This window comes from Watersipora subatra, chromosome 7 (genome assembly GCF_963576615.1).
Source record: "Watersipora subatra chromosome 7, tzWatSuba1.1, whole genome shotgun sequence".
In the NCBI taxonomy this organism is placed as follows: domain Eukaryota; kingdom Metazoa; phylum Bryozoa; class Gymnolaemata; order Cheilostomatida; family Watersiporidae; genus Watersipora; species Watersipora subatra.
In genome coordinates this window covers 4,750,462-4,765,447 of record NC_088714.1, presented here as the reverse complement: position 1 = coordinate 4,765,447, position 14,986 = coordinate 4,750,462, and the positions used below count along the sequence as shown (strand labels likewise).

Genomic DNA, 14,986 nt, shown 5'->3' with positions numbered 1-14,986 from the left:
TCCCATGACCTCTGGCATAGAAATCCTTAGATTTTTTAACAAAGTGCCCGTACCAATTTAAAACTTGTAAATGTCCATTAAAACACATCACATTGAAACACATCACATTGAAACACATCACATTGAGACACATCACATTGAAACACATCACATTGAGACACATCACATTGAAACACATCACATTGAAACACATCACATTGAAACACATCACATTGAAACACATCACATTGAAACACATCACATTGAAACACATCACATTGAAACACATCACATTGAAACCCATCACATTGAAACACATCACATTGAAACACATCACATTGAAACACATCACATTGAAACACATCACATTGAAACACATCACATTGAAACACATCACATTGAAACACATCACATTGAAACACATCACATTGAAACACATCACATTGAAACACATCACATTGAAACACATCACACAGTAACTGAACGTGTGGAGAATTTGAAATCTACATCATCCACACAATGAAGACATAGTGATGATGCAATGACAAGAAACTAATTTGAAGTGTATATACATGTATATATAAACCATCGCATAAAATATATATGACTGTCATCTGATGTAAACATGAATATGTAGGGTGGTCAACCCTATCTGCCTTCGAGGAACAAGGTGAACCAAAACATTGAACGGACAACTCCTTCTATTCATACGCGGTGACCCAAATAGGATTTCACTAATTTTATGGATCGCCTGAGATGCGGTATTTAAGGCAACCTGAATGCTCCATTTAACAACAGTATATATAAAACATCCTGCAGGCATTTCATATACATGTATTAAATATCACTTTAAATCGCAGTTTTTCAACAAAACTTTAATTTCTTGAAATGGCCTTCACTTAATGGCTCTCCTTTCCATTCAACATCAAAGTCAGGACTCTCACACATTAAAGAACCTGGGTTACAAATGGCTACCTTGTGGCGAAGTAAACCTTATAATGAAAACCAATGTTCGTAATCACTTGTGTACAAGTTTGGGTAAATGTAGTAGGCCTATGCCAATATCTCCTTGAATGATTAGATAATATCAACAAATGTTGGTTGATCACTTAATACAAGCTATGATTCATTATAGATCTCCCAATTGGATATGTAAAATACATGTTTCTCTATCCGAAACGTGAACAAGTCTCTGAATGCACGATGGATGCTTTTCAAACACTTAGCAGAACGGTTAAGTTATAGTAAAATCGAAGTAATCTAGACTCGGATCAGAATGAATGAGGTAATAAACCCTAATTCTTAGCATAATGTCGACAAACGAACTCAAAAAATGAGTTTTTTATCGATTAAAACTTTACAACACAACGCTGATTCAAAAGAACTTTAAATGGTTGTCAAGGCTTTTAATGAAACTATGAAAAAACAATGAATGCTAGCAGGTCTTTATCTGTTTTTACCATAGAGTAGCGATGTTACATGCATGACTGATTGGTGAAATCAGTCAACGAATATGTAACATAATTTTAGTTTAAAAATACTAAACATGTACAACCAAAACAAAATATTTAAACACGAATGGAAATGGCTCACCCTGACTTGAAACAGCTATTAATTGCCACTAGGTCAGTAACAATGACTTAACGTTAGTCTACTCAGAATTTTACAGCTTTATAGCAAAATACCAGATAATGGCGAGTTATGTTTCAGTCAGGTATAATAAACGCTACCACTAGTAACTAGTCAGCCATTGGCATTATATAGATGAGCCAGCAATAATATTTTATGTAGATAGGGAACAGGGTTATAATTTGAATTAGTTAACTGGCCTTTTGACTATCACAGGGTTGACAACGATTTGCTTTTACCACATCCACCAGCTATATATAACCTGTGTACGCAGCTCACTAAAAGCTCAGCCCTCAACAGAGGCGATGGGCGGGAGCAATCAACCATGCGATGCTTATATCTTGATTCAGGGTTAACTCAGAAAGTAATAGCAAGAGAGGCGCCTGAGTTGAACACGAAGTTTGGTATGAGGAAAAAGCAGAGAGGCATATGAAAGAGCAATCCTCGCCTGGACAGACACCTGCCTTATCATGTGGGACAGAGCTGAACGAAATGAAGTTCTTACAGGTAGGCAAACTTGTTGAAAGAAGAGCTTACTAGTGTACAAATATACTTTGCATGCTTGATGTGCTCCAGGAGAGTAATGAATAGGGGAATAACACATTATAGCTGGCTTGTCTTTGAAACCTTGATTATGGGGGTGTAGTTGTTCGGAGCCAACTTTATGATACATCTTCTAACTGCGAGACATAAAGTCAAGACTCATTGTATGACAACAGTATGATCATGATCACTCGAATAGCTCATGAACTCCACATTATCTAAGCTGAAACAATATTCTTTATAGACCACGACTGCTTGGATGAAGAATTTCAGATACAAAGCAGGGTCGCAAATGAATTGCCAGGGCAATCAAATGCAAGAGAATATGATACCAGCCAAGCCTATATGGACACTGAAGATCATCTAGCAAACAGACCAAAAGAGGATGCCCTGCCAATCAGCCTACTTAGTGACAAAAACCAAAAGAGCGAGGACATAGAAGTGTTGGAATCTATCTTATATCCAAGTGGAGAAGACAGCTACATTCCCTGGTCTGTCATGAACACACTGTTCTGTGGAGTTGTCATAGGACTGATTGCACTCGTCTGCTCACTGAAGTCATCTTCATTCAAGAGCAATGGTAGGGATGGTATACTACTAAGTAGGTATAAATGAAAAGCTTTTTAATAGACTAATGGATAAGTTTGTGGTGCTGCATCCTCCCTTAGATGTCTCCAGTGTTATTAGGAGTGATGTCCTAAGCTAAAACATAATGTTATCACGTTCACTGTAAATAGTAGGTGCTAAACAAAGCTAAGTTCAAAAAAAGATCATTTTCTTTTGTTGATGTTCTAATTTTGTACTCGGAGTCCTGAGGATGAGCCATATTTCTTTGAAGCATGGACTAGTTCCTTTTGCGACAAACATCTATACTCCTCCCTACATCAATCTAGAATGCAGATACTCATATGTTTGAGTTAATTAATTTTATTCAATTCCTGTATTTGTCGCCCAAAGAAATAAAGCAGGCTATTGTTAATAAGCTTGGTCAAGTGGTATAAAGTAGTTTTAGCATGTCATGTGTAATAGTAATGTGTCATGATGAAAGGTTCTACCTGAATGAGTCATTTTGTATTGAAATGTTCACAGCTGTTACACCAGAATCATGTCTTATGGTTTTGAAAACCGGAGGGATGAACCTTTACAGGTAGTTACATATGATATAATGTTGTACTTAATTGTTTGATTTTTATTTTGTACTATCGGTAAAACATATAGCTGCATGTTGGGTTATAAGCAAAAATTATAAACATACTTTGGTTGATCAAAATGAAAATGAAAATAAATCAAGCTGCAAAGCGCCGAAGTGAAATGTGCTTCAAGTTCGACCATGTCTACAACAATTATCCCAATAAATGCCAACAATTATCCCAATAAATGCCAACAATTATCCCAATAAATGCCAACAATTATCCCAATAAATGCCATTTAAGCTGTTGTGGACAGAACCCATCTCAGATGTATAAGCAAGCAAACTATCTCCATTTTCCAACCCTTCCTCTATGGTGGCGGTCAATTGGAGGCGGCGTTCAATTGGAGTGGGCGTTCAAATAGAGGCTGGTGGTCTATTTTTTAAATGGTTCGTCAGAATTTTCGGAAGATAAATTTAGCCCTATTACGGTCAAAGCGAATGTTGCTCATATTTTGCTTTCTTTTTTCAGTTGAGCGATATTTAACCTTTTGGATGCAATAAAGCTGCTAACATACCTCCAACTCGTCAAAGATCTCGTAATAAATATGCATTGAGAAACTGAGAAATACATGTATATCTACCAGTTGATATCTAATGCTTGCAATTGACCTGCGATAATATGATAGCCTGTGTCTCTCTTCAAAGCGTAAAAGATTGCTTGCTAAACGTAACTTTTGGCCTAAAACTTGCAAACCGTTTTCATACGTATGTTTTTCAAAGTATTAAGACCGTGTTAAACAAGGAACTACTATTAGCCTGAGGCAGATTTGAATTATTTCTATGGTGTTGCTTTTAAAGTTCATCTACCAACGTAAATCTAAACCATTTTTTATCTAGGTACATGTACTTCAAAGTATCAAGACTGCGTTAAACAAGGAACTACTATTCGCCTGAGACCGTTATTGATTATTTCTATGGTGTTGCTTTCAAAGTGTTAACGAGAAAAATGTGAAAAGCTCTGGAGTTGGACAACGAAAGAATTGTTTGTTATTAATGTAAACGATCTATTATCAATACGATTTTGTGGACGCTTTTCTACAGATCACTTGATATTTTGGGTTGATAAAGATCAAAGATAGTCAAAGTGACGGTCAAATAGAGGGTGGTGCTCTATTTTTCAACCCTTATCTCGTAGTGACGGTCAAATAGAGGTGACATTCGACTATAACTGGTGTTAAATTAGAGGTTTTACGGTATATGCGGACAGGCTTTGGTACCACAAATTAAGCTTTTACTCCCCAATAATTCGACCTTGCTTAAATAATTTCATTAAACCGAAAAAACTTGCTTTATGTGGTAGAGAGGATACAGGAATTTTTGCGCCAAAACTTCATAACTGATGTCTAATTATTGTTTGTTAAAACTATGTAAAGGATTTTACAAAAACTATGTAAAGGTGAACATGTGTAGATCTAACTTTTTCACATAGGAAATGTATAATCATTCATCCATTAACTAGTTTTAAAGCACTGGTACTCCGATCGTTGCGATAGGCGACGATGAAAATAAAGAGAGAAGGGTATATTACAAAAACACATCATCTCATTCACTTTTAGAAATGCTCTCATTTGAAAATATAAATCAAATAACCTAGAAACCAATAATTTTATAAATTAAAACGCTCACCTTTACTAACAATATACAACTCTCAAAAGACACTTTGCGGGCGGAAACGAGCATTTAATGTAGACATTTGAACATTGGGATTCGATATATAACGGTTACAAGACAAGCTCACGCAATGAACCTCTGACCTTGTCCTTGGATTAGCCACAAACAGCCTTTGCATTTGGTAAATATTCTCCTGTAGCCCTTATATATCGAATCCCAATATTCAAAGGTCTACATTAAACCCTTGTTTCCGCCCACAAAGTGTCTTTTGAAAGTTGTATATATTGTTAGTAAAGGTGAGTGTTTTAATTGGTAAAATTTTTGGTTTTTAGGTTATTTGATGTATATTTTCAATTGAGAGCATTTTTAAAAATGAATGAAATGGTGTGTTTTTTTAATATACCTTTCTCTCTTTTTTCTCGCCTTCGCCTATCACAACGATCGGTGTGCCCGTGTTTTAAAGCTATTTGGAGACAAGACTATTAAAAGTGCTGATGGATTCCCTACATGAATAGTGGTAATGTGCTCATGAGAATAGTATTTGTATTCCAATCATGAACCCTTCACAATAGCCAAATAATTACAATAGTGTTGAGTACACTATCGCGTGCGATAGCCGAGTCTAGTAAGATTTGCTGACAGCGAGTGAATACGCCTGCGTGTTGAAGAATCATTATAAGATTTTTCCCAAAATCTTCATAAATATTTCAATGTTATATCATCAATGATATATGATGTTATTGAACCACATGTACATCATGGTCACTACCACTGATGGTTTTTGGTGAATGCTAAATTCTTTCATTAGATTCATTTTCTGATCGAGTGAGTAACAACTATGGTGTTTCTCATGCTCTTGAGAGTGTTAGATAAAGAATAATTTCAACTTTATAGATATCGATAGGCCATAATGACTGCTCACCGCATATCCCTGTCAATAAATTTTTTTCATCATAAACTTCATGGTGTTCGCTGCTTGGTAATGGATACCAGTAATTAGCAAATCCCTATTTCTAAGCATATTAACCCTTTGACAGCATCGCAATAAACCCCTGTATTTTGCATTCTCCCATGACAGTGCAACATTAATGTCTTTGGCCTCACCAATGTTTAAAATGGTTTCATATACGTCGCCGCATCAAACCGAGTTTAACAAGAGACTGCTTTAAGACTGGTAGAACTCTAACTTACTTGAATCGTGTTACTTTCATTATTTTGAGAGAAAAAACGACAACCGTTAGAGTTGATCAAATTAACTCTATGCGCCATAAAAATAGTGGCCCCTGATGCTAGTACGCCGCGCGGTGCTCCTGAAGAGCATTCTAGTCGGTCATCTAAACGTTTCAAATCCTTCAGATCAGGTCGTAAATCAATTCATGGGCGAATCTTAAGACAATCGATCGAATTTAGACCTTAGCGAATTCGAATCAGAGTAGTTCTGATGATTCGGATGAACGCTCTTCTAAGACACACTCGTCATTAAAACCATGGCAACCACAACAAGGAAATAGCTTATTGATATTGATGTATTCTAATGATTATTGGCACCAAATTGTGGGGAATTTTCGGAGTTAATGAAGATCGGAAAAACTGATTTTGAGTCATGACCAAAAAAGTGAATGCAAAACATCAACTGGTAATTTTTTCGTGGAAGGGGGACCTCTGGAGATGAATTTGCCCATCACAGGGCTTATAGAATATAATGCTTTAGAATTTACTATCAATGCTTTAGAATACATTTATTAAATGTTTTTGTTATTTTCACAAATTTCAAGTGATTCTTTTACACACATGTTTATCATTGTGTCCAATCAAGATAAGCTTCTAACTATTATTTGGTTATGAGTAAGACTAGTGGCAGAGAAGGCCAACAACATGGCAGTAAATGACACATCTGCCAGCAAAAGGCAAATACATACCAGTAACTGGACTTTCTAAAATGACTTGCTTTTATAGGGTACTTTCAAAGTCGATGAATGGAAGGCTAACTCACCATTAACGACATGTAAGGCTATTATGATGACAGTCCCATGATTTTCAGTACTTACACAATGCATTGCTTTGACATCACTGACAAAGGAACTGAATTTCAGGGAATATGAACAGTGCGAAATAGGTCCTCAATCACTGTTTCCTTTGTATGGATTATATGGATGTGGAGTTGTGCACACATTGAGTTAGCGTACAATAAGTGTTTCCATGGACATTCGCATGTTGTGGATTAACGCCGGTGCTCTGTTAACAAATCTGAGGAATTCTATGAATCTACACCAGAGGTCATAGTGGCGTAGCCTACTGCTGTCTCACTTAACAGCATGCTTTCTTTCTCAAATCAAAATAAGAACGACTAAAGTATGAAAAATGTTGAAAACGGAATAGCTTGCGCCGCACTTTTTTGTGCATCATTTGCGAGTGCGTGCGAATCCTTCGCAAGCATGTAACATTCGATAAAACTTGTGAGTAGCATGACTCGGTTTTTGTCATTTCCATCTCGCAGATGGCGTAAACTTGCGGATTAATCGTAGTATGGAAACATAGTGATAGGTCTCTGTAACAGCCTTGCAAATGAATATAGACCCAGTAGAGTTGCCAATATCCGACCGCCAAACTTTTTCCTACTTATATGACAGCGAATCTTACTCAGGCAATATGTAGTACTACTTATCCTAAGCGCTTAGCGAAAACGAATGTTCATCAATCTCAATAGTGAGGAAATCCCTCTGCTTATGCCCTGTTTCAGCATGAAAAGTGCCTTCACTGACAAGCGTCCATATATTCTTGTTTTCTGATAATACAGAGATCTACATGTACGAGGCAAAACTCCATGCAGAGGGTCAGTGATTCTATAGCCTGGTTTTCATATGACAGCGCAAGGCGCGCAACAAGGCGCACGACGTCGTGCGTAGGTCGGCTGTGAAAACGTCATCGTACGACGATCGCCCAACGTGCGTACGCTGATCGCAAGGATCCAACAGAATGGATCCTTGCGACGGGTGCGCGCGATAATGTATCCCACAATACACCGCTCGATCTTTTCAACCTATCCCACAATTCAAACGGAGGGCTGTTTTCCGAAAAAATTGGCCTCCCGTACGAAAAAGCCTGATTTTCATATGACAGCGCAAGGTCGCAACGGAGGGCTCTTTTCCGAAATCGGTCTCCCGTACAAAAAAGTAATGAAATTACCCACCCTGTCCAATGCAAGCATGGCCTCTACGTCCGCTATGGAAACACTGCATCGCAGCCCAAGAAATGCATTGCGCACGATCACTGGGCCGCGCACGATCATTGCACTGTCATATGGAAACCAGGCTTAAGTCAACATCTTTTAATGTCAAGGACACATAAAGTTCAGTAATTTAGTTGATAGAAAAACTGATATTTGCATAAATATGTCTAATATTTCTCATGCAATGTCAGTGTTCTATATCTGATCAATAAGAGTTGACTGTAATACTTGGACATCGTTTCTCTAACTTCAAACTGTAGCGATGTTACTGCGGTAAACCAGCATGAGTTGCATAACTCAAAGCGTGCTGTCTATACATCCAGAAAGAAAAATGGGTCAACCAAATTCCATTTGTCAACCCCCGAACATCGACATACTGTACATTCATAGAGACACTGTGCATTGCAGTGACCTGCCAGTGTTTTCATATTTAGCAAACAATTTAAACTAAATTTATAAATCGTCACTACACTTGATGCTTAATAGGTCTGCGGACTACGTGTCTATCATCCATGGATGACAATGGAATGGCTAGCTAGTAGCTCTACTAATTATTGAAAGCTAGACACTTGCAATATTCATAGAATTGTATATGGACGTTGGCTGAGTATATGGCTATGAATATTCTAAGGGGGGGGAGCTAACATCACCGTGCCTCTGCTTGTTCATCTGCATCCTGTTGGGAGGTTTGAGGAAATCACATCTGGTGTCCATCCAAGTCATTAATGCTACTTATCCTTAACTGATTGGAAAGAATTGGCATGACAAGTAAAAGCTTTTTTGATAATTTATGATTGCACGCTCCCTGCTCCCTGCTCCCTGCTCCCTGCTCCCTGCTCCCTGCTCCCTAAACGACTCTTTCGCACACTAATAAATAAAATACATGTTGCTTTCACATTTTACCCAATTTTATTTTAATTGTATTGGAAACAACAGATTTGTTGGACTTAAGTGCAGGTAAATAAACAAAAAACAAGCAAATTTAAAACTATGCAACTTGAAATCCAAAACAATCGAAGTAGATAGTTTGAAACCATATTGGAATCCGTATGTGTATCTGTGGTGCTTTAACAACACGGGTTTGACAGCACCACAGATACACGCTACATATTACCTGCTATGTGTACTTTAATGGTTTATGGAATACTGCTTTTATCAAACAAAACTCTTTTACTTTTGCGAAGATTGTGCTATTATTGAAACAACTTGAAACAAACTAACTTGCTCTGTCAAATCTAAAATTGAAGAATGTATGATTTTGGGCTCTTTTAGACTGCCTGAGGGTAGAGGATAGCTGTAGGGGTTCGCTTTCAATGCCAATCAAATTCAAATTTACTCATCTTGATTACGATGATGACGACGATCGTGTTACACAATAGTACACTATCATTAGGTACAGAGTAAACAATGTATGCCTCTAACATGCAACAATGAGGTCTTCCTCAGTAGTTCATATTTGTTAGCTAAAATAAAATAAAAAAGTCCGAGGGAAAATCTAAACTGCTGGATTCATTCACAACGAATTCTAGAATCCTAGACTAATTACTTTGTTGAAAGCAGAATGTAGAGAATAACTCCACATTTATTTTTAGTTGTTTTTAGTTCAGCTATCTTGGTTACATGAATAATAGCTCATTGTGTATGCTTAGTCACCGAAAGGTATGTTTATATGTAGGGAATCTGGAAGTGCTCATGTCACACAAAATCTCATAAGATTTAAAACTTATATATATATAAGTTTATATATATAATATATATATTTACATATATATAAATATATATATATTATATATATATATCATATATCAGTTTCATATCATTCAAAGTGGCAGGTGGAGGACAACTCCATGTTTGTGAATATGTGCGTGACGAAATAATGCAGACTACAAATCCCATTCAACGATAATTTATATTTATTGATAACCGTAGAGAATCTAAAGTCATCAAGAGCCATTCTCTAGGCTGTTTAACTAAAATGATTGATGCAACCTTCTAAGATCAGTATATACAAACAATATTGGGGTTTTTAGCGGGTGTAAGTCAAGCATTTTGGCTATATCCATAGTTTCATTTTAGTACACTAAATAGCCATATACTGTATCTGAATACTAACTTTGTGATACAAACAGCAATTCCATGCAAGGACAGCGGATTCCTTGCATGGAATTGGAAGCTTTGACTTGTTTATAGAATGAATGTAGATGGAATAATACACATTCAATAAACAATGCAAATAGATGTACAAGAGGAAATAGATGTGTAAGTAACATCTATGACAGACCACGCCATTTGTGTTGCAGGGAAAAAAGGTCTTGCCAAGAGGTACAGTCGCCTCGCCTACTTTCTCAACATCCTCGCCACCTTCACGGGATGCTCTCTATACCTAACCCTCTACCTAGTCTACTGTTGGAGTGATCTCTTGGACTCAGGACCCCCTGCTAAGCATCTTTCGTTGTTCAGTGGAAGCCAGAGTAGACGCATGTCAAACTAACAGATGCATAAACCACTCATATTATGTTTACGTATTAGCGCTATTTCTGTAAAGCAATATTTTAAAACCCTCATCAATGTACTATTACTACGCGACGCATTTAAGTACATCGTATAAAAAGGTCTCAACTATGCGTAGACATGGACATACACATCTCTATCGATATACATATATAATAACTGGTACTCGATTTCCATGAAGCTAGTAGAGTTTTTAATAATTAAATGTTGAAAAAAATGGAGAGAAACTCCATTGCACTTTTAGTTGTGTTAATCGTGTCAGTTGCCATGGAGTTGGTATCTATGGACGAGTCTAACATAAAATAATAAAATGGCAATTATTTAATCTTTAATGATTGATGCAGTTTTTGTGGAAAACTTCCTGATGAGAAAGAGTGAAATGTTCCCCAAGTTATTCATGCCGCAAGACAGAAAAGCTAGTGCTTCTTATCCCATAATGCAACAGAAAAGCTAGTGCTTCTTATCCCATAATGCAACAGAAAAGCTAGTGCTTCTTATCCCATAATGCAACAGAAAAGCTAGTGCTTCTTATCCCATAATGCAACAGAAAAGCTAGTGCTTCTCATCCCATAATGCAACAGAAAAGCTAGTGCTTCTTATCCCATAATGCAACAGAAAAGCTAGTGCTTCTTATCCCATAATGCAACAGAAAAGCTAGTGCTTCTTATCCCATAATGCAACAGAAAAGCTAGTGCTTCTTATCCCATAATGCAACAGAAAAGCTAGTGCTTCTTATCCCATAATGCAACAGAAAAGCTAGTGCTTCTTATCCCATAATGCAACAGAAAAGCTAGTGCTTCTCATCCCATAATGCAACAGAAAAGCTAGTGCTTCTCATCCCATAATGCAACAGAAAAGCTAGTGCTTCTCATCCCATAATGCAACAGAAAAGCTAGTGCTTCTTATCCCATAATGCAACAGAAAAGCTAGTGCTTCTTATCCCATAATGCAACAGAAAAGCTAGTGCTTCTTATCCCATAATGCAACAGAAAAGCTAGTGCTTCTTATCCCATAATGCAACAGAAAAGCTAGTGCTTCTTATCCCATAATGCAACAGAAAAGCTAGTGCTTCTCATCCCATAATGCAACAGAAAAGCTAGTGCTTCTCATCCCATAATGCAACAGAAAAGCTAGTGCTTCTCATCCCATAATGCAACAGAAAAGCTAGTGCTTCTCATCCCATAATGCAACAGAAAAGCTAGTGCTTCTTATCCCATAATGCAACAGAAAAGCTAGTGCTTCTTATCCCATAATGCAACAGAAAAGCTAGTGCTTCTTATCCCATAATGCAACAGAAAAGCTAGTGCTTCTTATCCCATAATGCAACAGAAAAGCTAGTGCTTCTCATCCCATAATGCAACAACAAACACACAAATGCTCCTCGCTATCAGGTGTTTTGAAATACGTGAGGCTTTGACAAAGTACGAAACAATCAAGTGTACACAAGACCTCCATGGTATGAATACTACATGTAGCTATAAAATCAATCAGGAAACCAAATAAAACTCTTGCTGCAACTATGTCTAAACCTGTAGTAAAGCAATCACAGCTGGATGCAATTTTGCTATTTCTGTAATCTATTTACAACGGAATATATCAGCTTAAGAGAGGCAATGCCACCAATGCAAAAAACTCAATAATGTTAATTAAATACGTTTCTAGCTTACATTTTAAAAACACATCCTTAGCCCCTCATCGCAGCCTTTAATGTGCTCATCGTACGTTGAAAAGCAGCATAATGGTAGATACATATAAGCTGTATTATTAGGTATATATACATATCCATGTACACTGTATACAGTCATACCTCGACATACGAGTGACCTAACATTCGAGAAAATTGAGATGTGAGTACAATTTCACACTAGTTTTTTCCTTGAAATATGGGTAACCTTTGAGATACGAGCCGGTTCTCGATGGCCAAAATATGGCTAAGTACGTGAGAAGCCGCTTCGAGAGAAGCATTGCTCAGTTTTTCGCCTCGAATTGGTTTAAAAAAGATTTTAAAAGGTAGTGTACATAGTAATTTTACATTTTATTGCAGACTTCAACAACTAAATAGGTATTTGTTACTTTGTTAACATAGGTACTAAAATAAACCATCAAAAACACGTTTTCTCACCATAACATCCTGTTTTATGTTTTTTTTCGTAGTATGATACCAAATTAATTTGTATTTAGTTATTTTATATAGGAAATAGTGCTTTGAGACACGAGCGAATTAACATACGAGCAGTTCCAGAACTGCATTAAGCTCCTATATCTAGGTATGACTGGATACTTCTAATGGGCATTCCGTAATCATTTTTAAAGAAAATTTTTTTACATTATGCAGGTGACCTAAGCTAAACGTTAGCCCATTGAAATTACATGAAACCATTTCAAATTTTCTGTTTGTTAAACTAATCAGCATTTTTTAGTTCTCTCTTTTGTACTCAATATATTTTAAGGTTTGCATGAGAATATCGCTGCACTGGGTATTTCAAACACACTCATCTGTTAAATGTGTGCATTATACACATGCAAGTATAAGTGAATACAAACATATACCGCTACACATATGCGCTAGCGTTAAAAAAATTGTGCACTATTTTGCTTAAAAAACCTCAATCCACTTGTAAACCAAGATATCATTACCTCTTTGGTCTCAATGACTACCTGACCAGCCCTCTAACGTTACTACGAATGGGTGCAAATTTGAATGAAAATTCGTACACATTTCAGATGATAATCATTTCAAAATTAAATTGCAGTTGTTTAAAATATTAGCCTCGATATATCAACTCCGTTTGCAAACATGAAAAAAATTGTGACAAAAAAGGATCAAAGTAATATGTTAAGGCTGTTGCCACAAATTTTCAATGATTTTTAAACATGGGTGCAAGAGCTTTTTATCAGCCATATTAGAAGTATTTTCACAAACATTTTGAATAGTATAGTATGAGTCCTGACACATTTACATCTTCCTTTGAAGTGATCTAAAATATTTGAACATGAATAAAAAGTAACGAAATAACATAAAAATTTGCATGAAAAGTATTCTGTTTACCAAACAATTATTTAGGGTTAAGCAAATAAACACATTCAATAAAAATACATGTAGCGGAGATTTACTTGATGAAAATACTTTTAAGGTTGGGACCCTTGAGCGGGTTTTTTGAAAATAGTTGATGCAAATGCCAATAAACTTTTGTAATCAAATAAGACTGGTGCACAGGCTATCGCAGCCTCAATACTTAATACAATTTAATACAAATATAAAGATATTCACCACTTCATCAAGCTTCTCTTAATCATCTCTTTGGTCAATTCACAATGATCCCTTGCTTAAAATTTATGGTAAGAGGCTTATGATAGATTATCAAAATAAATAGTCCCACACTTTGTATTTATCAAATGCTGTTCAAATGTTGCTTACAACATGGGAAACTGTTTTTTTTTAAATTTCAGCATTTTACTTCAACCTCATCAAGAGTGCAATAAGTTTTAAAGTCGTATTGCGCTCATTTCCTCATAAAAAAAGTTGATTTGAATGGATCTTTGGCATATTTGCGATTTCAAATTGAGTAAATGCAGCACAGATGCATGTTTGTGTGTCTTAAAGCGTATCTATAAAGCGGGTGATACGCACCAACCAAAATCTTACAATTGTACTTACGACCATTATTATGCCTTATGCTCGTCTGTGGGTGTCTGTCTCAATTATTCTCAGTCCCAGTTGGTGACAAGTGTAATAGAAAGTAATGAACCTCTACAAATCAAAGCAAAATGCATGGCAGAGTGTAAAACATAGACACAACTGAGCAATAATGGTTTGATAATGAGAAAGTACCGAGACAGTGAGACACATAGCAAATTCATCTCCAGATAAATCATGCCAGTTTCTCCTTTCATTTTAGTCACACATGAACTGTAGTGACAAAAGTAAATGTCCTTGATGTTCAACAGATAAACGGCTTACGATTAGTGCATTGCTAGTAGGTATCAAATGCCCTCGCCTAGTTACGGCTCTAGCCAATGTCAGGCACTTTTGCGATTAGTTGAGCATTTACTATTTCTAGGAAGTTTGGATGTGACCAGTTTATAACCTTTTCAAAAGCATTTGCTGCCAACTCCAGTTGTCTCAGGGACTAACTTTCAAGATTTTGTAACGATTACTTATACATAACAAAATATTAATATTATTCACAATATTACTTTATTCCTATACAGTATATATTTTCCTAGCTTGTTCATGTGATCCTTTGCTAGCCTGTGTCTGATTAAATTGGTAAACTGAGTAGATTCGACGA

At 36.4% G+C, this 14,986-nt stretch overlaps 2 protein-coding genes across 5 annotated transcripts in view; one reads left to right on the top strand and one right to left on the bottom strand.

Annotated features, from left to right (window-relative positions):
* Positions 1-14,986, bottom strand: part of LOC137400023 (N-alpha-acetyltransferase 40-like) — a 44,830-nt gene that overhangs the window by 15,175 nt on the left and 14,669 nt on the right. For 2 of the 4 annotated variants that reach the window (XM_068086326.1, XM_068086325.1), the window contains exon 2: positions 14,353-14,445. In XM_068086326.1, the coding sequence (XP_067942427.1) occupies positions 14,353-14,358 (6 nt within the window). In that variant the 5' untranslated portion in view covers positions 14,359-14,445. Of the gene's footprint in view, positions 1-14,340; positions 14,446-14,986 lie in introns of all 4 variants that reach the window. The other 2 variants (XM_068086323.1, XM_068086322.1) reach the window with 1 other exon arrangement.
* On the top strand, positions 1,946-11,026 carry LOC137400100 (uncharacterized). Its single transcript, XM_068086408.1, has 3 exons — positions 1,946-2,115; positions 2,396-2,731; positions 10,484-11,026. The coding sequence occupies exons 1-3, from the start codon at positions 2,079-2,081 to the stop codon at positions 10,672-10,674; spliced, it is 564 nt and encodes a 187-aa protein (XP_067942509.1). The 5' UTR covers positions 1,946-2,078; the 3' UTR covers positions 10,675-11,026.